Source organism: Macrobrachium rosenbergii, chromosome 40 (assembly GCF_040412425.1).
Source record: "Macrobrachium rosenbergii isolate ZJJX-2024 chromosome 40, ASM4041242v1, whole genome shotgun sequence".
Lineage (NCBI taxonomy): Eukaryota > Metazoa > Arthropoda > Malacostraca > Decapoda > Palaemonidae > Macrobrachium > Macrobrachium rosenbergii.
In genome coordinates this window covers 31838233-31865641 of record NC_089780.1, presented here as the reverse complement: position 1 = coordinate 31865641, position 27409 = coordinate 31838233, and the positions used below count along the sequence as shown (strand labels likewise).

The 27409-nt window shown below is 38.6% G+C and overlaps 1 protein-coding gene across 1 annotated transcript in view; it reads left to right on the top strand.

Moving 5' to 3' along the window:
* Positions 1-27409, top strand: part of LOC136826316 (stress-induced-phosphoprotein 1-like) — a 199016-nt gene that overhangs the window by 150985 nt on the left and 20622 nt on the right. The window contains exons 6-7 of the mRNA XM_067083560.1: positions 6893-7085; positions 7274-7400. Of these exons, the coding sequence (XP_066939661.1) occupies positions 6893-7085; positions 7274-7400 (320 nt within the window). The remainder of the gene's footprint in view (positions 1-6892; positions 7086-7273; positions 7401-27409) is intronic.

Genomic DNA, 27409 nt, shown 5'->3' with positions numbered 1-27409 from the left:
TTCACTGCAGATTGGTTAGGGTGCTTTCATGGGCTAACAGAGTGGTTAGAGACGGTGCCCAGGAGTTAGCAACCATTTTTGCTACAGGCCTTCTTAAGAGATTTATGATGCTCATTCACCACTAAAGGGGTCACTCCCTCTCAGAGATCGTCCTTCCTGTTCACTCCTTTAGACAAGACTATAGTCTGTTCCCTCCAGCTACCTCAGAATGAGTGATAGCCGAACCTCAAAAGAAGTTGACTCAATACTTGCTTGCGCAGTCATCCAAGAGATCTAGAGTCCCACCATGACTACCTTCGAATTCTTCTGCTGATAGGACGCCTCCCTTCTGACTCAGCAGCCCTTTCGAGGAGGCAGAGGCCGCTTTCAGTCCCAACCACGGACCACTCTCTGGTCAGTACAACATACCAAGAAGACTACAATCAAACCTACCACTTGCAAATGAGGACCCTGTCCTCTGTGCCCCCATGGGAGCAAGGCTCCTCCATTTTTTGAGCAGATGGAAGGCTGGGAGCATGGAACCTTGGGTTCTAAAAGTCTTGAAAGAGGGCTATGCTATCCCTTTCAGGGAGAAACCTCCCTTAGCCACCTCACCCATCAGCTTGACGGCCTACTCGATAGGCTTGGAGAGGTTTTCGACCCTGTCTTGAGAAGTCTCAGCCCTACTCGAGAAACAAGCTGTGGAGGTGGCTGAAGATCTAAGCACAAGGGTTCTACAACCGACTCTTCGTTGTTCCCAAGTCATTGGGAGGATGGGGACCTGTCCTGGACGTCAGTGCTCTGAACTTCTTCATTCAAACAACAAAGTTCAGAATGGCAACGAACCAGTCAATCCTGTCAGCCATCCATCAGGGAGACTGGATGGTGATGATCGATTTGCAGGACGCATACTTCCATGTTCCAGTACACCCAGACTCCAGGAAGTATCCAAGGCTCATCTTCCAGGACAGGGTCTTCCAGTTTTGGGCACTTTGCTTCAGCCTCTCCACAGCTCCTCAAGTTTTTACCCGTGTTCTCGCCCCTCTGGCAAAATTGCTCCACCTATTGGGAATAAACGTACAGGCAGTCCCCAGTTTACAACGTGGGTTCTGTTCCTACGCCACGTAAGCCGAAAATCGTCGTAAGCTGAAAAGTCGTCAAAATTCCAAAGAAAACCTTACCTTTAATGCTTTGGGTGTATTGAAAAGGATGTAAACTGCATTTTTATTAAGTATTTCATGAAAAAAACTCTAAGTTTTGATTATTCTGCCATTTTGGAGCCACATTTCTTCCGTCAGACCAGCGTTGTAAGCGTCGTAACCCCAGAACGCGTCGTAAACCGGGAAATAATTTCTGATGAACATATTTGAAAAGCGTCGTAACTTCGGAACGTCGTAAGCCGGACCCTTCGTAACCTGGGGACTGCCTGTATGTCTGTATCTAGATGACTGGCTCCTACACTCCCCCTTGAGACCCCAGTGCATGGAGGACCTTCAGAAGATGCTGCAATTGCCCAGGATTTGAGGCTTTTAATCAATGTCAGGAAATTGCAACTGGTTCCCACTCAATTGATTCTCGGAATTTTTGGGCTTTTCTGTCCCATCAAAGGATCCAGAACTGCCTCAAGAAAGTCTGAAACTTCATCACTGGCCCATCCTGCTTGGCCAACGAGTGGATAAGCCTCCTGGGAACACTGTCTTCCATCGAAAGCTGTGTACCATTGGGCAGGTCACAAGCCAGTGTGTTGCAGTTCTTCCTTAGGGCCAGCTGGCACAGGGAAAGGCTCCCGGACTCTTCCCCATCACTCCCGAAATCAAGGAGGACCTTCGGTGGTGGCTAGCAGAAGACAGATCCTCAGTAGGAAAGTCACTGCTCCCTCTGAGCCACAACCTAACGTCATATTCAGATGTGTCAGAGCTGGGTTAGGGGCCTCTATTCAACGACATGGAAGTTTCTAGGGCTTGGTCATTAGAGCTGAAGATGATGCATCTAGATCATGAGTTCTCAGCAGCAACCTTCAACAGGACAATCACAGTCCATTCAGACAGTGTAACCCCCCTGGTCTACATCAGGAATCAAGGGGGGATGCATTCCTTTTCGCTTTACTAAGCAGCCAAGTTTCTCCTCTTATGAGCACAAGACAACAGTACCTGCATTGTAACCCACTTCATTCAGGGCAAGCTGAACGTCTGTGTGGATGAATTAAGTCGCAGCAAACAGGTTCTATCGACGGAATGGACACCGAATCCACAGGTATGCACCGACCTGTGGGAATGGTAGGGAAAGCCATTGATAGACCTGTTTGCAATGTCAAGAAACAGTCGTCTCCCTCTGTTTTGCTCTCCAGCTCTGGATCCTCAGGTATAGGCGACAGTTGCCATGGTGCAGGATTGGTCAGACCTAGACGTGTACACCTTTCCTCTCTTCAGCATGGTGAGGGAAGTGCTGAAGAAGTTCATCACACATGGCAACATAATGATGACTCTAGTGGCTCCCTTTTGACCACACACAGCATGGTTCCTGGATCTTCTTGGCCTTCTTGTAGATTTCCCTAGACTGTTCTTACCCCAGAAGAGAAATCTGCTCAAGCAGCCTCATTTTCACCATTGTCATCAAGGCTTTTCCACTCTTGCTCTGACAGGCTTCATACTGTCCGGGTGCTTGTCACAGCGAAGGGTTTTTCAAGAAAAGCTGCAGAAGCAATTGCGAAATGTAGGCGCCTATCTTCCAAGTGGGCAGTCTTTCGACCCTGGTGTTTAGAGCATAATATCTCCTCTTTTAAAGTGACTTTAGGCCAAATTGCTGGTTTTTTACTGTTTTTGAGGTCTACCAAAGGATTGGTTACATCCACCATAAAGGGATACAGGGCTTGAAGAGTTAGAGGAATTTATTTCTGGTGATAGAAATTCATTTCTCGCTATAAAATTCAATGCTGTTTTTAAACATTGGTTCTTGGGTAAAATAAGTCTAATCCTTGCCCAGGAGAGCTGTTAATCAGCTCAGTGGTCTGGTAAAACTAAGGTATACTTAACTTAAGGGCTGTGTTAAATTCTGTTTTTAAACATAGGGGAGGGGAATAGACCTGTCTACAAATTAGGACATTAGTGATTTGATTAAATTATTAAATACAGTACATCTAAACGAGAAATCTACAACCGTCGCTTGTAACTTGGATGTGGTCCTTAAATGGCTTTCAGGCCCTCCATTCAAACCTTTGGACTCCTCCTCGCCAAGGGATTTGATGAGGGGGAAACATTTTTAATGGCTCTTGCTACTGCAAAAAGAGTGCGAATTACATGTCCTTCATAAGAAGGTAGGCTTTTCTCAAGGGAATGCAGTGTGTTCTCTGACCTTAGGGTTCTCGGCAAAGAACGAAGACCCTTTTAATCCCTGGCCACTTTTGTTTACTGTCAAGAGCTTGGCTGATATCCTGGGTCCAGCAGATCAGGAGAAAGTGCTCTGCCCAGTAAGAGCACTGAGGTGTTATTTGGAGAGAACTAAAAGAATCTCTGGTGTTCAGTTAAGGATCCTGGACATCCGTTATCCAAAAATGCCTTAACCTTCTTTTTAAGAACTGTGATTTCTGAATCACACTTGAGAGTTCAAGAGAATACCCTACCCTAATGTAAAGTTAAGGCCCATGAAATAAGGGGAGTTGCCACTCAACTGACCTTCAGACAGAATCTCTCTCTCTCCATGATCTTGCAGTCCACATATTGGAGATGCAAGTCAGTTTTCTGTATGTATTACGTTCGTGATATAGAAAAAGTGTATGAGAAATGCAGTACATTAGCCCCATTCTTTGCAACTGACATGGTAGTGGGGAACAAAGGATGGAGAAATACCTATTCCTCTGTCCCCTCTCCTCTTTAAGGATTGTTGCCTTTCCTTGGGAAGCCTGGGGGCACTGTGTCACGTGAATGCCCACCAGTCGTTGTTATGGTTCAGTTGGATTAATTCTTAAGGTAGTGTGGGTTAAATTTGTCTTGTCATATTTTGTTGTATTGCACCCAGGGCAAGGGCACACACTATATATATATATATATATATATATATATATATATATATATATATATATATATATATATATATATATATATATATATATATATATATATATATATATATATATATATATATATATATATATATATATATATATATATATATATATATATATATATATATATATATATATATATATATATATATATATATATATATATATATATATATATATATATATATATATATATACTGAATGTATGTATGTATGTATGTATGTATGTATGTATGTAAATATGTATATATATATATGATATAATATATAAATAAAGATAAATAAATATGGAACGTGATGAATATATAAATGAAGATAAAATACATACATATATATATATACATATATATATATATATATATATATATATATATATATATATATATAAAAATATATTGGATTGTAAACTTTGGCAACCTGTGGTTTACTCCTATGTTGCAAAGCACTCACTAGAGTAGAGGCGACCCTTGGCTCTACCGCCACGCCACTACAGGTCGAGAGGAGCTCCGACCGGAGGCAGTATCTACCTGCTGTAGCTCCCTCACCAGGTAAGGTTAGAACAAGCATTGTACAATGCTAGCTAATGTTCTATTTCAAATTCACCTCTATCTCTGAGGGTTTTTGGATAGTGTATGTCCATGTATTCCACCACCTATCAATGTGGGATTCAGCTACAGAATTATTTGGTAAGTTACTTATATAAAAATGACATTTTTATAATAAAATACAGTTTTATATATACTTGGCAAATAATTACAGGACCGGAGCCCTCCCTCCTCCCCTTTCATGGACAGAGGGCATAAACGAATTGAGCTCTTTAGTTGTGTTATACGTATTCTTCCATGAAAGTGGATGGGGCAGTCTACCTACAACCAAAACAAAAGAGCGCTACCGCGATCTTTAAATTTTGAGCTGTCGCGTAAAGTATAAACTAATAGCTATGTAATTATTTGCTAAGTATATATAAAACTTTATTATAGTATAAAAATGTCATTTTTATCCTTAGGAAATATAAATCTTTCTGAATTATTTCTATGTTACATTGAACTTGGAATTGGAATAACGATGTAAAAGTTTGTTAATATTTTAATTGGAATTTAACACTATCCTAGTATTTTGTGGGTTATGCATGGTAAGGAGGGTAAATATATGTGGTTAGCAGATGTGGGATTAAGAAGAGAAAGCCCAGTAGGAAAGGATCATGTAGACTGAATAGTAGTGGATAATGAATAAGCAGGATTAAGACCAGTTGAAGAGGAGCATGTGGTATGAAAAGAAATAGAATTGGAATTAACAGGATGAAAACCAGTAGAAGAGGAGCAGTTCATTTGAATAGTAGTAGGAGCACAAGGAGTTAGCAGGGTGAAGACCAGTAAGAGAGGAGCAGGTAATATGAAGAGTAGTAGACAAGGAATTAGCAGATGAAGACCTATAGGGAGGAACAGTCAGTTTGAATAGTAATAAATGTAGGATTAGAAGGATGAAGACCAGTAGGAGAAAAGCCCAGAATAGCAGAAGTATGAGAGCAGCAGTTAGTCTGAATGTACTAAATAAGTAGAAAATGGGAATGGAGACCAGCAGTAGGAGACTGTATTGATGTCATTGGCAAGTCATTTTTTGCAGATTACCAGGTCTGTAAAGTCATGTTCATAATTACAGTACCACTGTCAAACATACATCTGGCAGTAGTATTGCTGCATGCCCAAACCTGCAGACATATTTGCTGTCGACAGACACAGACAAAATGAAAGTTTGCCATAGATGAAAATTTTGCCTATCTGCCAGCCACTCACCGTAAGGGGATTTTGGCAACCAACTGTTTGTCAGCCAAGTGCTGTTGTATTGTAGACACACCCTTAGTCTGAGTAGTATTAGATAAGGAATAAGTAGGATGAACTGGAGAGGAGCAGCCAGTCTGAATAGCAGTGGGTAAGGAATTATTAGGATGAAGTATAATGGCAGATTAGCGGCCAGTGTGACTGCCAGTAGCTGTTGAATTATGGAGACTAGTAATGTCCAAAAAAATCTTGAAAAGGGTATATCGGCAGTCCCTGGTTATTGGCGATCCAGTTTTACGGGGCTCGTCTAGCGTTGAAAATTGCCGATTTCCAGTTATCAGCACTGATAATTTGGTATTGGCCCCGTTACATACCTAACAGAGGCGCTGATATCTGCTTATCGGCACCAATAAGGCCGAGAATCACCGATTTTTGGTTATTGGCGATTTTCGCTTATCATCATGCCATTGGAATGGAACCCTTGCCGATAACCGGGGACTGCCTGTAGATAGAAACCTGTACCAAGTAATTGAGGTAGAAAGAGAACAATACAGAAGAGAAAACTGAGTTCACATTACTACCTGCTAAATCTTTGTAGGTTCCACGAGCAAAATAAAAAGAAAGATATTTCCATCTACAATTTCACTCCATTCTTATTGTGATTCAGAACTTTTGCACATCTGTCTTTATTTGTGGAAGCTCTTTTGTGAAAAACTGATTTTGGTCTGAAGCAAGTTGTTTCAGATATTTCTGATAGTCCACTTACATTTGTGTATGGCATGCCCTGGAAGTTATGAATATTTCTGCTAATATGACATAGTTATGAATTGAATGCTTTAATTGTGCTGTTCTGGAGTACTGTTGGTTTTCAGGGGAATAATATTCTTTAAAATCAAAAGATGTTAAAGCTCATAGCTCTAGGTATGTAGTGTCTATGGTCTTATATTCTGGCAAAGGTGTTTTTAAACCCACATAAAATGTTTTCATGTATTTTTGGTAGTTCAGTATTCTCAAAGATAAAAAAAAAACTCTTCAGTGATCTTTTTGTCACTCAGCAAATCTTTATTGCTCATAGGACTCGGCTTAACGACAAGAGAATCTTGACAACTTTGAGCGTGTTGTTAGGCATGGATGTAGGAGCAGCATCAATGGATGATGATGATGAGGATGAAGATTCTGAGCAATCTCCACCACCTAAAAAAGCATCCCCTCCTCCCCCTAAGAAAGAGGAAAAAATGGAAGTTGACAAAACACCAGAACAACTCAAGGTAAAAGTTTTCAGTTGACCCAAGGAGTCTCTACTTGATTTCAGCATTTATCAGTATTAGGTCTCAGACCACCACAAATAAAATTTTTCTGGGTTAGAAGACTGAAATTTTAACAGCAGTTCATTATGGAAGATTGCAAAGTACTTACGGTAATAAATAACAAGCTGCTTTATTCCTTGATCTTTTAGGCTCTTCAATGTAAGGAAAAAGGAAATGCGGCTTACAAGTCCAAAGATTTTACTACTGCATTGAATCACTATGATGAAGCAATTAAGTTGGATCCTACTGATATGACTTTCATCAGTAACAAATCTGGTAAGTAGTTCCAGGTTTCCTTCATGGGCAAGTAAGATGATATGATAAGTTATGATTTTATATAAGTAACTTACCAAGTAATTATATAGCTATTGTTTCCTAACCTATGGCAGCTTAAAAATTCAAAATTTGTGTGGCGGCGATTCTGTCATTTTGTGTTTAGGTGACAAGGTCCTGCCCACTATCTGGGACTCAAAGGAACAACTCAGCAGAGAGCTCAATTCGTTTCCTGCCAGCTTCCGATCAACATCAGTAGTTTTTCGCAGCTAACTTATAGCTATTTTGGATTTTTTCTTTGCCTGATCTTGAAGTATTCACGATTTGTTGTTGTGGTGGTGGTTTTGTATCATTATTGGATTATTTGTTCGTTAACTTTAGGATTTCCCTCAGCTAACATGTTGGATTCTAGTTCTGGTATTTGCTTTTTCTCAGAGGGTTGTAAAACTAGACTAACCAAGTTTTCTTACGATTCTCGTACTATATGCACTAAATGTAGAGGACAAGAGTTTAGTATGGATAATACTTGCTTAGAGTGTCAGGATTGGGAGGAGACAAAATGGAAGACCTTAAAATCTCACTTAGAGAAACTAGAGAGAGATAGAAAGAAGAGAAACTAGAGAGAGATAGAAAGAGGAAAGCAGCCCTAAGGGCTGAGAATAGAGCTAGTACAGAATCTGCTCCTTTACCACTAACTCCTAATCCAGGCTCCCGTGATTCCGCTCTCTGCGCCATTGCCAGCCACGAATCAAGGTTCGATCAGAAGTTGGAGTATTATCTAATACCTGTATGGAGATGAGAAGTGCTATTAAGTCTCTTATGGAGAAAAATGTGATTAGTGGCAATGCTGTGAAAAGTGACAGTGTTGTGCGTGTTGAGGAGGTGGTTGCCCATGCCACCAGTGCTCTTAGACAAAGGTCCCTGTCCTGCCCCCCTGCACCGGGGAGAAGACATACTGGAGGTCCAAGGGAGGCTGGTGGGGTTTGCCCACAGGCAGCTGCCCCCTTTGTCAAGCCTGTCATTTGTTCCCAGGCTTCGATTAAGTGCCTTTGGAAAGGTGTTCTTGTGCATCAGCTCTCCTTGGATTCAAAGGTGTCCAGTCCAAGCAGGAAGCACCCGTATCACCTCCCCTCTTCATCGCACCCACTCAGGAGACATGCAGAGCTTGGCGACGCGTCTCCTCTGGCAGTAAAGAGGTACGGAGAGGTTAGCCCACAACCTTTCTGCAGCTATCAGGATCAGTCAGTTCATCCCGCTCACCCTTGCCAGTCGATAGGAGACAGTCCTGAGCGCTATAAGTGCTCATATTGCCCAACTTCTTCTGAGCGCCTGGCGCCCACGTCTCACGCCAAACTTCTGCTTTTGACCGCTCGGAGCCAGCTCCTGAGCTTCCAGCGCTAACAGCCGAATGCCCATTGACAGTTTCTGGATGCCCGTCACCTCCCTCTCATCCTTCGTCAACTTCTATGCAAGAGGATAACTTGTTAGCCCCTCTTCAGCGCCAGTTGTTGGAACTTATGGGGCTTTTGAAGAAAACTTCGTCAGTTCCCGAGACCAAAGATAAGTCTTTGTCTCGATATCTTCAGAGGAAGGAGAAGTTGTTCAGGATACAGTCCCTTCTGCTTATTTGTTTCTTTTGAAGTTTCTGCGTGAGAGCTTCCCAGACTTCTTCATTCCTGCTGCTCCATCTTCTCTAGCTCTACCTTCCTCATGAGGAAATGGTCTTCTAAAGGTACCAAGTTGCCCAAGTTCGTCCTTTTCTCTTCCTTGAGGAAGGCTCTCCGAGAGGTACATGATTGGTTGGCATCTAAGAGGGAGCAGGGCAAAGTGACATTTGCTTTTCTGCCCAGCAAGTTAATGAAGATGAGGTACACATTTTTGTCACGGGGAAGCTCCTTCCATGGGGTTTCTGCCTCCTCCCAAGGGGACTTCTCCAGCCTGGTAGAATCGCCTCGTAGAACTGCCTTTTCTAAGGCCAATTAATGTTTTCATCCCTGGAACTGGATCATCTTATCAAGAATATTTTTAAAGTTCTAAAAATATTTAGTTGTTCCGAGGTAACATACAAACCATCAGTCCTTTACATTAGGAATTACTTACGGTGAAGCTGGACACAGCCGTTAAACTCTTGAACAAGGTTTTTAGATAGTAACTACTGCCAGCTAGGTGGGAATACCCGCCTGCCCGGATGTAAACATTCCAGTTTGCTTTTGACCGTTATGCGTTGCAGACGTGTTTTTGGATCTCTTTGCCTGACTGTTGGTAAGCTCTTTATTATCCTGGTGGGGTGTTTCTGTATTTGTTTGTATATATTGTGTGTGTTTGATAATACAAACTCATGACTTGTGATAGTGTTGCATAAGCCGTCATTCCCCTGCGTCTGTGTCTTGGGTTTGATGGCCAAGGGCATATTTAGAGGGGCATAACCAAGTGGTAATGCTTCTCTTCCAGTAGCCCTTTACAGTAAACCCCTTGTATTTGTGTTCTCACGATTCGCGGACTCACATGTTCACGGATATCTCTTTAGAATGTATCTACCCATTATTTGCGGAAAATTCACCCATTTGCAGTACAGTATTTTTCATTGAGAAATATTCACTAAATACTGTATTTTCATCTCATTTTCGTGACTAGGTGCACTTTTTGTGATAAAACTTAAAATACTCTGGTAATGCTCGAGTTACGATAATTCACCTTATGATAATTCGATTTTTCAATGGGGTAAGCAATTCATACCGATACAACAATATTATTTATAAAATAATTTTAAATTTCGCGCGGGCGCAGGCAGTAGCGTAGTCCGGCAGTGAGAGAGACCAAATTACAATAGACAACTTTTCCTCCATTTCTTTATCACATCTTCTAGTTAAAAAAGTAAAAGAGAATGATAAAAGTATTGTTAGTAACGTTATACTCTTGCGTAAATGCGTACAGCCATAAACAACCAGCTAAGAAACTGTTGTTTTGCTTATAACCGAATCGGATAACAGCAGCTGTGTACTTGTATTTCAACCATCGTACGGTAATAAACAGTTTCCATAGGTTATGGCACAAGTGGCGTTAAGTAGAATAGGACTGATATATTTTTACATTATACCCTTATTTGGTATGGATAAAAGATCATCAAGGAAATATACTGCTAAATTTAAGCTGCAAGTTGTAGCTGAAACTGAGAAAACAATGTTCAAGCTGCTAATGACTATACTGTAAATTATTGTGCATTGGCAACATGGATGAAACTTGATCATAATTAAAATGGGAGAGAAAGTATTTTAATCAAAACTACTGGGCATGGAAGAACACATTACTGTTATTTTTACTCCGACAAACGATAAATATGTAAAGCTTGTATTATGATGAAATCAAGTGAAAAAAGTGGGGTCTTGAATTTCCTTTACACAAAACAAACGCCCCCAAATGGCCATCATCAATCATCATCTATTAACGAAAATAATAGATAAATTAATTTCACAACAAGACATATTTTAGTTATATTTCGACTTGAAAACACTTTGTATAACGAAAAATAACCTTGGCACCTATAAATAAAGTATCTAGGCTCTAGAGATTCATTTATGCTAACTGGAAGCAGGAAAAGCGCTCTGAACTGAGTTGAATGCAGCGAAATAAACATCGCATAAACATTACCAAACCAAAACACTGATTGCTATGAATGCAATTTTTAATACAAAAGCAGTATTAGAATATATACAATATTATTGGATACAGTGAATTAAGTCATAACATTTTAAAAGATCCATGGAAAAATGCATATTCGTCATGTTTACGTTTGTATAATACAATATGCGAATATAGAGTACATTATAATGTAGGCTATGCTACCGTAGATGTATACAATATACCAGAATGTAGGCTAAGCTAATTCTTGTTGTTATTCAGTTTCTCTTTGTATTGAATTATCATAAGTCACTTTGCATGAACCTCCAGAATTAGCTGATATTAATAATTACTATACAGTGTATGTAAAGAGTATATTTTATAGTATAGGCTAGGCTGGCATATATGTATACAGTACACGGTACTGAATACCCTAGTGTAGGCTAGGCTATGTTCGAGATACATTTTGGTATTTCTTACATTTTTTCAAACAAACTATTTTTTTTTTGGAACCTAACCCCATCATAAGTAGGATAATACCTGTATAAGCATTTTTAGTTTGTTTTGTGTGTTTGAACTATCAAAATAGGCAGTTCTAAGTGTGTTTAGAAGGGTTCTAAGTATTTGCTGGTTTTAGCTATTCGCAGGGGTGTGTGGTACGCATCCCCCATGTATACGGGGTTTTTTCTGTATTTAGATATTGAAGGTGTTCCCTTGTACGTTCAGAGATATTAGTTGGGATGTAATATCTTCGTTCCCCTACATTGATTGGGACGTAAGAGTTGGCTCCCCTTCTTGGGCTCCCACCTTCTGTGTACAATGGCATGACTACTTCCTTCCTACTTGTGCTGAGTGTTGTTTTTGCTGTTATAGAGAGTTGTTGGGGGGGAGGTTGAGGACATCGTCAGTAAGTTCCACTTCCACGGCGCCCTTGGTGGCATCCCCTCCTTCCTTCTCACTCCCTGTAAGTGCTTCCTTATCTCTCCTTTGGTAGAGATCTCTCTTCTTCTCCCTCTTCACTCGAAGACTGCGAGGTGGGGGGTTGCCAGTCGGGTGACCTCTTCTAGGGGCTTTCTCTCGCTGCAGAGGGCAGTTCCCCTCATAGCAAGAGGAGTCTCCCTCTACTAATCATCTTTGCTTTTTCTTTCACGTTGACAGTGAGCATCGCAGGCACAGCAGTACAGTAGAACCTTGGTTCTCGACGCTAATTTGTTCCAGAAGAAGTGTCGAGATTCGATTTTGTCGAATTCTGAGTTAATTTCTCCCATAAGAAATAACTGAAAATGGATTAATCCATTCCTGACCACCAGTCATTACCCCTACCTTGCCTTTTTATACAAAACTTTACACAAATCACAATTAAATAGGTTCAGAGTTGAATAACTTACCGTATCAAGCACTTTTTACATTTTTAAATGCATACTGTATCAAAAAAGTTGGTCTATGACCAATGCGGCCGTATTACCATAGGCTAGGCTAAGTAGCCTTATAGGCACTACCAGAATGTACTGTAACAGGTACACATGAAAACTGTTGTTAATAATGATAACATTGAAAAACAAGCCATATCACATGAAATTAATAATACAGTATTTATAAACGAATTACTGTATGTCTGTTATCATAAAATTAAGAAAAATTTCGAAATTACGTCGGAACTCGGCAGCCTGTGGCAGATATAAACAAACCACAGGCTGCCTGGTGGTGTATCGTGGTACTAATTACATAAACATTCTGAATGTTTATGTAATTAGTTGATCCAAGAAGGGCTTTTTTTTTTATATCTGCCACAGGCTGTTTGAATCTCGACGTAATTTCGAAATTTTCTTAATTTTATGATAACAGACATACAGTAATTCGGTATATAAATACTGTATTATTAATTTCATGTGATAATATGGCTTGTTTTTCAACAGCAGCAGCAGCAGCATGTGTGGGCTTTAAATGCTTTTAAATAAGCATGGGAAGAACGCCACCAACAATGCCAACTAGCGGCAGCCGCCCAAAACTTTTTTCTACAAGCATCATATGATTCATCGGGTCGGATTCCGGTTTGTTGTTTGAACTCCGACACAAAATTTACTCAACATTTCGTGTTGAAATCCGATTATTTCGAGTTCTAGTACAGTCGAGGACCGGGGTTCTACTGTAGTTGGCTGTATATCTCAGGGGATATCTTGCATGAAGGAGTCCCGACGTTTATTCAGTGTTGCTTCGGGATCGACCACAGTACAGGCAGTCCCCTGTTTACGATGGTGGTTCCGTTCTTGCACCGCGTCGTAAACCGGAACGACGGCATACAACGCTAGAAAAATGTATAAAAATTTGAAACAAAAGTTATGAAAACCTTACTTTTAATCCTTTGGGTATACTGCATGTTGTTTCTTGATGTTTTACTTACATTTTAATGTGGTGTGTATCCAAAACTGGTGGTTCTGGAATGTAAAAATTTACAATTTCAGTACAAAGTACAGTATGTAGTAGTGCACTGTACAGTAATTGAAAAATCCTGTATGCAATAAAGTATAGAGTACTGTACATATACTGTACAAGAGTAAAATACATTTTGTTATACAGTAACACAGGTGTACAGTACTGTAATTTATACCAAAGAATGTATAAAAGATAAATAAAAAGTGAATTCCTTACTTTTATTTTGGAAACCCCGTGCTTCTTAACCCTGGAAAAATGGTGTGGCCTCATGATTCAGGGGATTCTGGAATGTAAAAATTTAGTATTAGTGTACATATAATACTGTACAGTAGTCCTGCATGCAACAAAGTACTGTATAAATACAGAACAGTCAGTATTTTATAGTAGAATAATAAATATATAAAAATTATAAAAAGTTAGGAATTCCTTACCTAATTTCAGTGATTGTCAAAGCTGTTACAACCGCAGGCTAGGTTGGGGGAGATGGAGATTGTTTGTGTGGGGAGCCTGCAAATGATAAGGATAAAATTACTGCAGAGTACTGTATGTGTTACACTGTTCTGTATCAGTTCTGGTATTTCACAAACCTATGTTCAACAGTACAAAATAAAAAAATTAATTCCTTACCTAATTTCAGTGATTTTTAGAAGATGGAGGCTAGGATGAGGGAGCTCTAGTAAAGGTGCTGGGCAGTCTGGAATGATATTAGAATAAAGTTGTAACTTTATATTTATCAAATGTACTGTACATTTAACAATTTATAACATTAAAAACAGTTAAGAATTCCATACCTTTAGTGATTTGAAAGACGTAGGCTACATGAGAAAGGTTATGTACAGTTACAGTAGAGGTCAGGTTAAAGGTGCATGTCAGTCTGGTGATAATGTACATGATAAAGATTAGAATAAAGTACTTCTGTGGATTTCATAAATAGTACACTATTTTATAAATGTATAACAATTTATAAAATAGAAAGTGTTCTTACCAAATTCTAGTGGTTGGCTTGCTTACTGGGATGGGCATATGGTAGATGAGAATATGGGGGCTATGGTGTGGCATCTGCAGGTGCTTGGGAGTCTGCAATGAAAAAGATAAAAATGATACTGTACACAGTAGTATTGTATAAGTATAATGACACAATTTAAAACAATGTAGGCTAATACAAATTTCTAAAAAGTGAAGAATTCCTTACCTGGTGGACATGAAATGGGTGCAGGTGCTACTGGTGCAGGTGAATTTGGAGATGAGCAGGGACCAGTCATTTGTGGAATAATAAAAGATAAAAATTACTGTACAGTACTGTACTGTAGTACAGGGGTATGTATGCAATAAGCTATACAGTTTTATAAAGTGATTTGAAAGAAAAAAAGTCATGAAATCCTTACCTGATGGGGCTGGAGAGGGGATAAGGTCAGCTGAGTTGGGTCGGGAGGAGGCTATAACGTGGATCTGGAATGATAATGATTATGTAAAGTTGCAGCACATACTATACTAAAGCAATACTGTACAGGTGGGTGAAGTGCAGTACACTTTTTGTAACATTTATAACAATTTATAAAACATTAAAAAAAAAAAAAAAAGTTAAGAATTCCTTACCTGATGAAGTTGGAGAGGAGACAGGTCCCGTAGCTTCAAAACCCTGGAATTCTTCAGGGGAGTCAGGACTGTCATCACTATCAAAGAGATCTGGAATGAAACATAATGAAAAAAATTAGGTTATGCAATGGTAAATATAAAATTTTTACCAATATGTGCAAATGATTTCATGCATGAAAATTATAAAAATGAAACACTTAGGAATTCCTTACCTGATGGAGCTGGAAAAGCTGCTGGGGAGGGTACTACAGGTACAGATTCAGGCTCAGGTTCTGATTCATAGTTAGGTAGAGGTTCTGGGGAATCTGTATTAGGAGTCACTTCTGCAATGATACAAATGATAAAATTTATTGGGTTATGCTGTGTATCTACAGTATGTAAATATAAATTGCTGTAACATTTTTATAAATTTTATTACAATTTATAACAACTTATATTACAGCAGTTAACAAAAATAAAGTTGAGAATTCCTTACCTAGACTAGAAGTGGCAGGTGGTGCTGGAGACTTCTTCTCGAAGAAAGAGTCTAGCTTAGACTGCACTTTCTTCTTCAGCTGCTTCTCCTTCAGTGTCTCCTTGTAGAACATAGTAAGATCCAGCATCAGCATCCCTCTGCGAATCCTTTCAAACCTGGCAATGTTAGGGTCCTCACCCTCAAATGCTGCCAAACATTTCTCCAGGTGAGCAAAACCCTCTGTCAAGCCCTTGACAGTTAATGCCCTGACATTTGGTTGTGGTGCCTCTTCCTCCTCCTCGATCATCTGCTTGTCCAGCTCAATGAGGTCCTCTGATGACAATTCCTCTCCGTGGGATGCCAGCAGCTCGGTGACATCCTCAGCTTCCAAGGCCAGTTTCAGCCTCTAGCTTAGCCCAACAATTTTCTTTGTCACAGTCTCAACATCTTCTGCCTGCTCAGACCCCTCAAAACTATTCACAAACTGCGGACACAGTTTCTTCCAGGCACCATTCAGAGTCGTCACTTTTATTTCGTCCCAAGCACGTGCGATGTTCGTCACAGCATCTGCAATGTTGTAGCCCTTCCAAAATTCTTTCAGAGTCAACTCCTTGTTACCTTCAACAGCTTGTAAAGCAGAGCGTATTGTCCTCCTCAGGTAGTATGCCTTGAAGTTAGCAATGACTCCCTGGTCCATCGGCTGTATGAGGGATGTAGTATTTGGTGGTAGATACACCACCTTCACATTAGGGTGCATGTTACTGAGATTAGCCGGGTGACCAGGGGCATTGTCTAGGACAAGCAGGACCTTAAAAGGCAGACCCTTTGAGGCACAATACCTTTCCACTTCTGGCACAAAGTGGTCTTTGAACCAGTCCTCGAAGACCACCAAGGTAACCCAAGCTTTCTTGTTGGACTTCCAAATGACAGGGAGTTGACTCTTGAAAATGCCCTTAAAATCCCTGGGATTTTCTGCCAAGTACACTAGCAAGGGCTTAAGCTTCAAATTGCCACTAGCATTGGCCCCAAAGAGTAAAGTCAGCCTCTCCTTACCAGCTTTATGGCCTGGTGCTGACCTCTCCTCCTTGGAAATGTATGTACAATTTGGCATTCTTTTCCAAAATAACCCTGTCTCTACATTAAATACCTGGTCAGCAGTGTAACCACATTCCCTAATTATCTCAGCCAAACCACTAGGGAAACTTTCTGCTGCTACGCTGTCAGCGCTAGCAGCTTCACCTTGCAATTTCACATTGTGCAAATTTGCACGAGCCTTGAAGCGGTTAAGCCAACCTGTGCTGGCGGAAAATTCTTCACTAGCACTGCCTTCCCCACTCTTCACCACTGCCGCATGCAGCTCCCTAGCCTTTTCTTGAATCACACTCAGGCTCACTGGAACATGTCGTTGGTTCTGGTCTTCCAGCCAGATCAACAATAACTTCTCCATCTCCACTACGCTCTGGCTACGTTGCTTCACGTTAATCACCGTTGCCTTCATTGGTGCAGCCTCTTGCACGTTTCAGAATACGCTGCTTGTCCTTCACTATGGTAACAACCGTCGTTCTACTAAGTCCCAAGACACGGCCTATCTCGGTGTTACTCTCACCCTTCTCCGAACGCTTAATTACATCGTACTTGACTTCCATGGTGATGCTTTTCCTCGGCTTCTTGGATGCACTAGCATCAGATGATGAACTCTGCCGTTTTGGAGCCGTAGTGAAGGCACAATTCACAAATAAACTGCAGCTAAAGAAAAGCAACAACGAGGCAACGTACCTAGCTCAGCGGAGGCAAACACATGAGTGAAGAAAGGGTTGTTTGGTATTGTTACACGCGCCTGCATGTTCGACCCAGGAAGGTGGTTGTCCGGTCAACTACCAGTGCAGTTACAGTACAGTAAATACAGAGCACAGCTATGCTCAGGAAACTAGTTCCGCTTACAAAGTGGTGTGAAATGCGTCGAAAAAACATCGTAACCTTGGAATGTGTTTTAATAATTGTAACCAGAAACTGATTTTTGATGAATACTGTTAAACCAGAAACGGATTTTTTGATAAATATACGTAATTGAAAAGTGTTGTAAACAGGCTGCGTCGTAAACTCGGAACAAGCATCGTAAACCGGCCTGGATTTTTTAATGAATATATCTGAAAAACCGTTGTAAACTCGGAACGTCGTAAGCTGGAACTGTCGTAAACGGGACTGCCTGTACCTAGTTGGATTGGCAAAAGATGAAGGAATCTTGCTTGCTTAGCAGACTACCAATATGATGAATTGGCATGCAGGGAGCTGCGGTTTCTTATCGTTGAGATCAATAACAACTCCAACCAAAAAGAAGTAAGAACATATGCAGACATAGTGAAAGGATATGATCCTTCAAGCTGGAACAAGTCAGCAGAAAACACAGTGAAAATAATTGAAGGAATACCAAAGAAAGTCCAAGTAATCAAGAGACTTTTAAAGAAAATCTACATCAATCAACACATTCCAACAAAGAAAATGAACAAGGTGAATATACTGATTGATGCAATAGGAAAACGAATGCATAAAGCATGCAATCTATGTAATGTGTGGTATAGCATTGTAAATACACAAAACCTAATAAGGAAATGCTGTGCATGCCACATACCAACTCGCCCTACATGCGCAGAAGTACAGCAAAATAAAAAAAAGGACACAAGTATTTTGCTCAATATGTCTAATATGGATAGACAATGTTATTATGTTAAGACTTAATGTACAAATAGTTAAGGATGAAGAGAATGAGGAAGAAGAGGAAAATGAAATCGAAGAAAATAAGATTTGAAGAGATAGAAAACAATAATGAAAACAAAGAACAGGATAAGAGTATGGATGCAGAGAAACTCAGACTCTACATGAGGCAATACAACAGCATACATACGAAGAAATAAACTATGAAATGACAACCCAAAATAAAATCCCAAAGAGGTTGTACCCGGATATACATACTGACGGGGGAGAGCAAGAAAAGAAAGACATAGTCTGCACTCTTTTGAAAAGAGGGAACTGCAGATTCGGTGAAAGATGTTACTACAAACATCCCAAGATATGTCACAACTATGAGATTTATGGCAAATGTGCATATCTAGATGGCTATGAGGTTGAATGCAGCGATCTACATCCAAAAATATGCCAAAACTTGAGAGAAGGAAAAGGGTGCAGATTCAACAAAAAGTGCAGGTATATGCATCCTGTAGCCATGAAGAACGAAAATCAAAAACAAATACATATAAAAATCAAAGCAAAAAAAAAAAAATAAAAAAAAAAGAAGGGAATAAAGAGTATGAGACGAAGGAAAAAAGCAAGCCAGCACCACGTTATGAAATGTCAGCATCACGGTAGGAGGCATCAGCACCCAGGTACAGTGCAACGAAGCAATGTATCTACGATGCAAAGGGATGGTGCAGATATAGAGATAGATGCAGGTACAAACACAAAATGAATAAATATGAAGATGGAAGATCAACTATATTGGAAAAGTTGGATTTTTTAATGTCTGAAGTTATGGAAATGAAGAAAAGAACAACATATCAGAACAGGAAAGAGACATGGGAAAATCCTTATTATTACCCATATTAGATAATGGGGATAACACGCAAACCATCATAGTGATGAATGTGCAGGGTTTAGTTTCGAGTAACTCAAAAAGAAAAATAGAGTTCTTAGAAGAACTAACCCAAACTGAAAAAATAGATATAGTGAATATAAGTGAAACCTGGTACTCCGAAGAGACTGGTAATGATGATCAGATAAAGGGTTCCAAACTTATAGATCAGATAGAAAAATTAGGAATCAAGGGGGAACCGTGATATATGGGAGATGTAAATCAAGGGAAAATCTGTGAGAAATATAGTAACACGGAATGTGAATTAATAGCGGTAGAATTTGAATATGAAAAATTTGTGAACATCGCAATATACAGACCTCCTAATATGAAAGAGTTTAACCCTTAAACGCCGAGCCTCTGTTTAGAAAAGTGTTTGCTGTATGCCGGCGGCGATAGGGAGTTAGCGCCGAAGCAGATTTTTTTTTTTTTTTTTTTTTTTTTCCCAAAAATCACAGCATGCTTAGTTTTTAGATTAAGAGTTCATTTTTGGCTCCTTTTTTTGTCATTGCCTGAAGTTTAGTATGCAACCATCAGAAATGAAAAAAATATCATATATAAATATTGAAATATATGACAGCACAAAAAAATATTTCATAAATAATTGTATACAAATCGCGCTGTGAGCAAAACAGTTAAAGCTAATAAAGTTTTTTTTTTTGTATTGTACACTGAATTGCGATGATTTTGGTATATAAAAAATTGTAAAACGATCAAAGCAACACAGAGAAAATATTATCACAAAATGATGCATGAATTCGTAACGCGCGGACGTAAAAAAAATTTCTATAAAAAATTTTCCATAAATGGAAATATTGTGCTAGAGACTTCCTGTTTGTTGCAAAATGAAGGTAATTGATTGAATATTACTAGACTGTAAGGGGTTCAGCTTACAATTGCAGTTTTCGACCATTTCGGTCGAGTTAAAGTTGACCGAAGGTCGAATTTTTTCTATTTATCGTAATTTATATGAAAATATTTCAAAACTGATAAAGCTACAACCATGAGTTATTTTTTGTTGTATTCTACATGAAATTGCGCACATTTTCATATATAAAACTTTATGTAATGGCTATTAGAAAAACGGTGCAAACCTTACAACAAAGTGACGAAAGAATTTCTGAGATTTCGGCAGAGTTACCGAGCGGACGTAAGGAAAAGGTTTTTTTCAAAAATTCACCATAAATCAAAATATTGTGATAGAGACTTCCAATTTGTTGCAAAATGAAGGTAAATGATTGAATATTACTAGATTGTAAGAGTTTTAGCTTACAATTGCGTTTTTCTACCATTTTGGTTGAGTCAAAGTTGACCGAAGGCTGAAATTTTTGCACATCGTGATTTATATGAAATTATTTCAAAACTGATAAAAGCTACAACTATGAAGAAAAGACCCTACAAAATATCAAGCAAAACCCCAAGATTTTTTACTCATATGCGAAAAAGATGAATAAAAGAATAGTAGAAATAGGCCCTCTAAGAATTGAAGGGCGGTTAATGAATGAAAAAAAGGAGATATGTAATATATTAGCAGAAAAATATGAGTGAATTTACACCTAGAATTGATAATGATATAGAAATAAGAGACGAAAATAGTGAATATTTATCGGACATAGATATTAATGAAGCCGATATTGTGCAGGCTATTAACCCTTTAATGCCGAAGCCCTATTTACAAAAACGTCTCCCGTATGCGTGGCGTTCGGTGAGTTAAGCGCCGAAGCGGAAAAAAGTTTTTTCAAAAATCACAGCACGCTTAGTTTTTAAGATTAAGAGTTCATTTTTGGCTCATTTTTTTGTCATTGCCTGAAGTTTAGTATGCAACCATCAGAAATGAAAAAATATCATTATCATATATAAACATTGGAATATATGACAAAAAAAAAACTCCGTATATAATTGTATACAAATCGCTGTAAGCAAAACAGTTAAAGCTAATGACTTAATTATTTTAGTTGTATTGTACACTAAATTGCAATGATTTTGGTATATAACAAATTTTAAAACGATCAAAGCAACACAGAGAAAATATTATCACAAAATGATGCATGAATTAAGTAATGTGCAGACATAAAAAAATTTTTTCAAAAATTCACCATAAATCGAAATATTGTGCTAGAGACTTCCTGTTTGTTGAAAAATGAAGCTAATTGATTGAATATTACTAGACTGTAAGTGTTTTAGCTTACAATTGCAGTTTCGACCATTTCGATTCGAGTTAAAATTGACCGAAAGTCAAATTTTTCTATTTATCGTGATTTATATAAAAATATTTCAAAACTGATAAAAGCTACAACCATGAGTTATTTTTGTTGCATTGTAAATGAAATTGTGCACATTTTCATATATAAAACTTTATGTAACGACTAATATAAAATGGTGCAAATATTATGACAACGAGGCGAAAGAATTTCTGAGATGTTCAGCGAGTTACAGCGCAGCAGACGTAAGGAAAATGTTTTTCAAAAATTCACCATAAATCGAAATATTGTGCTAGAGACTGCCAATTTATTGCAAAATGAAGGTAAACGATTGAATATTACTAGAATGTAAGAGTTTTAGCTTACAATTGCGTTTTACCATTTCGGTCGAGTTAAAGTTGACTGAAGGTTGAAATTTTGGCAGTTATTGTGATTTATGTGAAAATATTTCAAAACTGATAAAAGCGACAACCATGAGCTAATTTCTGTTGTATTGTACATGAAATTGCACATATTTTCATATATAAAAGTTTATGTAACGACTAATGTAAAACGATGCAAACATTACGACAAAGTGACGAAAGAATTTCTGAGATGTTCGGGCGAGTTACCGGCGCAGGCGTAAGGAAAATTTTTTTTTTCAGAAATTCACCATAAATCAAAATATTGTGCTAGAGACTTCCAGTTTGTTGCAAAATGAAGGTACATGATTGAATATTACTAGAATGTAAGAGTTTTAGCTTATAATTGCGTTTTTACCATTTCGGTCGAGTTAAAGTTGACCGAAGCTTGAAATTTTAGCAGTTATCGTGATTTATTTGAAAATATTTCAAAACTGATAAAAGCTACAACCATGAGTTATTTTCTGTTGTATTCTACATGAAAATGCGCACATTTCCATATATAAAACTTTATGTAATGACTAATATAAAACTGCAAACATTACGACAACGTGTGAAAGAATTTCTGGCGCGGACGTAAGGAAAAAAAGTTTTTTTTTAAAATTCACCATAAATCGAAATATTGTGCTAGAGACTTCCAATTGGTTGCAAAATGAAGGTAAATGATTGAATATTACTAGAATGTAAGAGTTTTAGCTTACAATTGCATTTTTTTACCATTTTGGTTGAGTCAAAGTTGACCGAAGGTTGAAATTTTGGCAGTTATCGTGATTTATATGAAAATATTTCAAAACTGATAAAAGCTACAACCATGAGTTATTTTCTGTTGTATTGTACATGAAATTGCACACATTTTCATATATAAAACTTTATGTAACGGCTAATATAGAACAGTGCAAAAATTACGACAAAATGACGAAAGAATTTCTGAAATTTTCGGCCGAGTTACACTGCTGGCGTAAGAAAAAAGTTTTTCAAAAAATTCACCATAAATCGAAATATTGTGCTAGAGACTTCCAGTTTGTTGCAAAATGAAGGTACATGATTGAATATTACTAGAATGTAAGAGTTTTAGCTTACAATTGCATTTTTCGACCATTTCGGTCGAGTCAAAGTTGACCGGAGGTTGAAATTTTTTGTAGTCGACGTTTGCTACGTCCACTCGGCATTCAACAGACAATTTTAGTCGACGTTTGCTACGTCCAACAGGCGTTTAAGGGTTAATGAAATTAAAAATGGATCAGCAGCCGGCCAGACGGCGTCCCTGCCATTTTGTTAAAGAAAGTGGTTCATTCAATCGCAAAGCCGCTCGCAATATTATTAAGACAAAGTGTAGGTACAGGCAAGATTTATGATGAGCATTTATTAGCATATATTACCCCTATTTTCAAAAGTGGATCAAGACTAGAGGCAAGTAATTATAGGCCTGTGAGTCTGACATCTCATATTATGAAAGTGTATGAAAGGGTAATGAAGAAAAATATAATGAAACATTTAATGAAAAAAAGTTTGTTTAATATAGGACAACATGGTTTTGTACCTGGAAAAAGTACACAAACCCAAGCATATATAAAACCCATGAAAGTGAAAACATATATAAAAATATGATAAACGAAAAAGATAGATGTGGTTTACCTAGACTTTGCAAAAGCTTTTGATAAGGTAGACCATAAAATATTAGTGAAAAAAATTAGAAAACACAACATTGTGGACAAAGTAGGAAGATGGATAAAAGAATTTTTGCAAAACAGAAAACAGATAGTGATTGCAAACGACGAGAAATCGGATGAAGCTACGGTAATATCCGGTGTGCCACAAGGTGCGGTGTGTTAGCTGCATTGCTGTATGTGATTATGATTGCAGACATAGACAGTAATGTTAAGGACTTGGTAGTGCGAAGTTTCTTGAGATGACAGAAGAATAAATAGAGAAATTACTTGTGGTGAAGATAGGAACTCGCTACAAAGAGGTAAATAGGATGGTAATTAACTCTGATAAATTTGAATCAATTAACTATGGTGATAAAGAAGGAATGCTATATGCATATAGAGGACCTAATAACGAGACAATCACAAATAAGGAAGCAGTTAAAGACTCTGGTGTGATGTTGAATAGGAATATGTTATGCAGTGATCAAATAGCAATACTATTGGCAAAGTGCAAAGCAAAAATGGGAATGTTGTTCCGGCACTTCAAAACAAGATAAGCCGAACACATGATTATGCTTTATAAAATGTAAGTACGTAGTCTACTTGAGTATTGCAATATAATATGGTACCCACACTACCAAAAGGATATTGCACAAATAGAGAGTGTACAAAGGTCCTTTACAGCTAGAATAGAAGTAGTTAAGGACTATAATTCTTAAATTTATATAGTCTCGAAAAGAGAAGAGAATGCTAAATGATAATACAGACATGGAAACAGATAGAAGGAATTACCGAAAACATCATGGAGCTAAAAATATCAGAAAGAGCAAGCAGAGGTAGATTAATAGTGCCCAAAACTATACCAGGTATTACGATCTCGCCTCTCGAGATTGACAGGTTCTTTACAGAAAACAAGCAATTGGGCTGTAATGACTGACGAGAGGTGACAAACAAAGGAGAGAGGAGCAGAACAAATACAAAAAGTTACCTTAATATTAGTTTATTTACAAAATTTACAAGTGAGTCAGGTCCAGAGGAGAAAAAAAACTTAAAATGACCAAATCAATAAACAAAACACATGGCAGCAACATAGAATTCACATAAAAACAAAAAAACATAAGACACAGGCAGCATTAAATCATAAACAACAAAAGTTACAATAAATAATAAACAAGCAGCATAAAGGAAAAAAAAATCGAGAACTGTAGAAACCAACACTGCAGGACAACTAAACAGAGCCGACACGGCAGCGATCAAGTCCTCAGAAACAGTTCTCCCAGACTGGACTCCACGACAGAGCCGATACGACAACCATCGCGTCCAAAAGAATGTTCTCCACTGCTCTACTGCGTGACCTGCTGCTGTCCTGGACCTGACTGGCGAAGTCTGACACCATCCACCACACGTCAACTCGCCAACAAGAAAAACAAAAAAAACAAAAGGAGGCAACAATCCACCAAGGGAACAATCGACAAACGATTGTCCCTAACACCAGGAAAACTAAGGAAAGCACACAGGAGATTAATCCACCACGCACCAGCATCGATAATGCAGCGTCTATTCAGTGCGCTACCAGCTCATCTGAGGAACATATCAGGAGTGAGCGTAGATGTGTTTAAGAATAAGCTTGACAAATATCTAAGATGCATCCCAGACCATCCAAGATTGGAAGATACAAAATATACCGGAAGATGCATTAGCAATTCTCTGGTAGACATCACAGGTGCCTCACACTGAGGGACCTGGGGCAACCCAAACGAACTGTAAGGTAAGGTAAGGTCTCTCTCTCTCTCTCTCTCTCTCTCTCTCTCTCTCTCTCTCTCTCTCTCTCTCTCTCTCTCTCTCTCTCTCTCTCTTTGCTTGATTATTTTATTACCAGGTAATATCCTTTAATAAAGTGCTATTTATATAAATGTGTTTATCAGTAAAAATATTGCATTACTGTATACCCAAGGTTTCAAATTATTTCATTCAGCGACTAATGGGTGTGAGGGTACAGTATCAATAGTATGCATTCAGCTGTCATTTTAAAGTATATGGCAATGATATTAGTAAAACTCAATCAGTTGATGACATCAGGAATGTAAACAATGCCATTATGCAAATGGCTAGTGATTGCAATCTTCATGTTTTATAATATGAGATGACAATACATGCATGCGCTATCACTGGATACAGCTAGTAAAAAATTGTATGAAAATGACCAGTATTTTAAATCTAAGAGAAGAGTACAGTACTATAATATTTGAATTTTGCAAATGGATACTGTTGGTGTAACAGTATAACTGGAGACAGCAGGTCACACATACACACGTTTTGATGGCATACCTGACAAGTCTTTCCATATCATACCCAAGAAATATTCCAGTCTGACACTCCTGTGGTAGTTTGGGGTTACAGTGTACAAGGGGTATGCCTTGGATTGGGGACCCTTGTTTACTTAGGTGCAAGGTACAGATACCACCTTACGTACGAACATCCAACTTACAAATAATCAGAGATACAAACAAATGGGACCGCAAATTAAAATTATATTCAGAGCGGTCCCCTTTGCCATCCAGAACGTAACTCATTTGTAAGTAGGGCTGTGTCTTATGTGAAAGCTTGCATAGTGGAACTTGGGATATAAAATTGGAGTGTTATGACATAGGCGAATCGTGTACTGTGAACACATGCAATGTGGGTAAGGACTGTAATACAGTGACCCCTTGTTTATCGCAGGAGATAGGTTCCAAGACCGGCCGTGATAATTGAAATTCCGCAAAGTACGAACAGCATATTTATTTAATTAACGTGTACAGTATTTGGACTTTTTAAAACCCTCCCTGTACTCTTAACAACCCACCCTTTACTCTATTAATAACAGGGACAACTGTTAAGCAATATGACTTCAGTAGGTAAGTTTACAGTACCATATAACAGGGGCTAATTTACTGTGGTAAAGTAGCTATAGTATATGACGTGATCGGCAAGCTTTAAATTTTAAAGAATACATTATACATACAGTAATAATATATACAGTAATACAATACAGTATCATGTTACTGTACTGTATTACATGTAATACAGTACAGTAACACTTAAGATTAAAAAAAAAATAAAGATTGTTTGTTACTGTACTCACCACAAAAGAAGTTGAAGTAAAACTTGAATGAAGATGGTGATGAATTTGCTGCGCAGTAAAAATGATGACGATGAAGGTGATGATGGCTTTTACTGCGCAGTCAATGATTGTATTTTATGTCTCTTCAGATGGTGGTGCCATTTCCTGGGGCACCTCTTCCACTTTTTCTGCGGTTTCTGAAGGTGTAACCGTAGTAGCAGCAGCAGGAACTGGCTCTTTTTTGCGAGGCTGCAAAAACATTGTGATTGGCAGTTGCTGCCGCTGCTTCTTTTTCCAGTCGAAGAGCATCTTGTAGGGGGCCATGACGTCATCGACCATGTTGCAGAATTGAACCGATCGAACCATATCGTTGTCTTCTGGGCGGCATCCACAGAAGCAACCAGGTTCGCCAGGGCATTCCTCGTGTATAGGGCCTTGAACGCCCTAATAACTCCCTGGTCCATTGGCTGAATAAATAACGTTGTGTTGGGTGGTAGGAAAACCAGAACCCCTGAATACAACAGATCAGTAGCATGGCCACCAGCATTATCCGTAATGAGAAGGAGTTTGAATGGCATGCCCTTTTCTGCTAGACACACCTTCACTTGCGAGATAAAACACTGGTGGAACCAGTCGGAGGTCAGCATCTTCGTTATCCAGGCCTTTGGATTGTGCATCCAATGTACGGGTAGCAGGTTCTTGTTTTTGTTTTTTAAAGCCCTTGGGTTTTTAGACTTGTAAATAAGTCCTGGCTTTAATAAAAATCCCGCAGCATTGCCACACATCACGAGGGTCACACGATCCTTGTATGCTTTAAAGCCAGAGGCTTTTGCTTCCTCTTTGAACAGGAAAGTTTGCGAGGGCATTATTTTCTAAAACAAGCCCGTCTCGTCCATATTAAAAACTTGTTCGGGCTGATATTCACCTTCAGA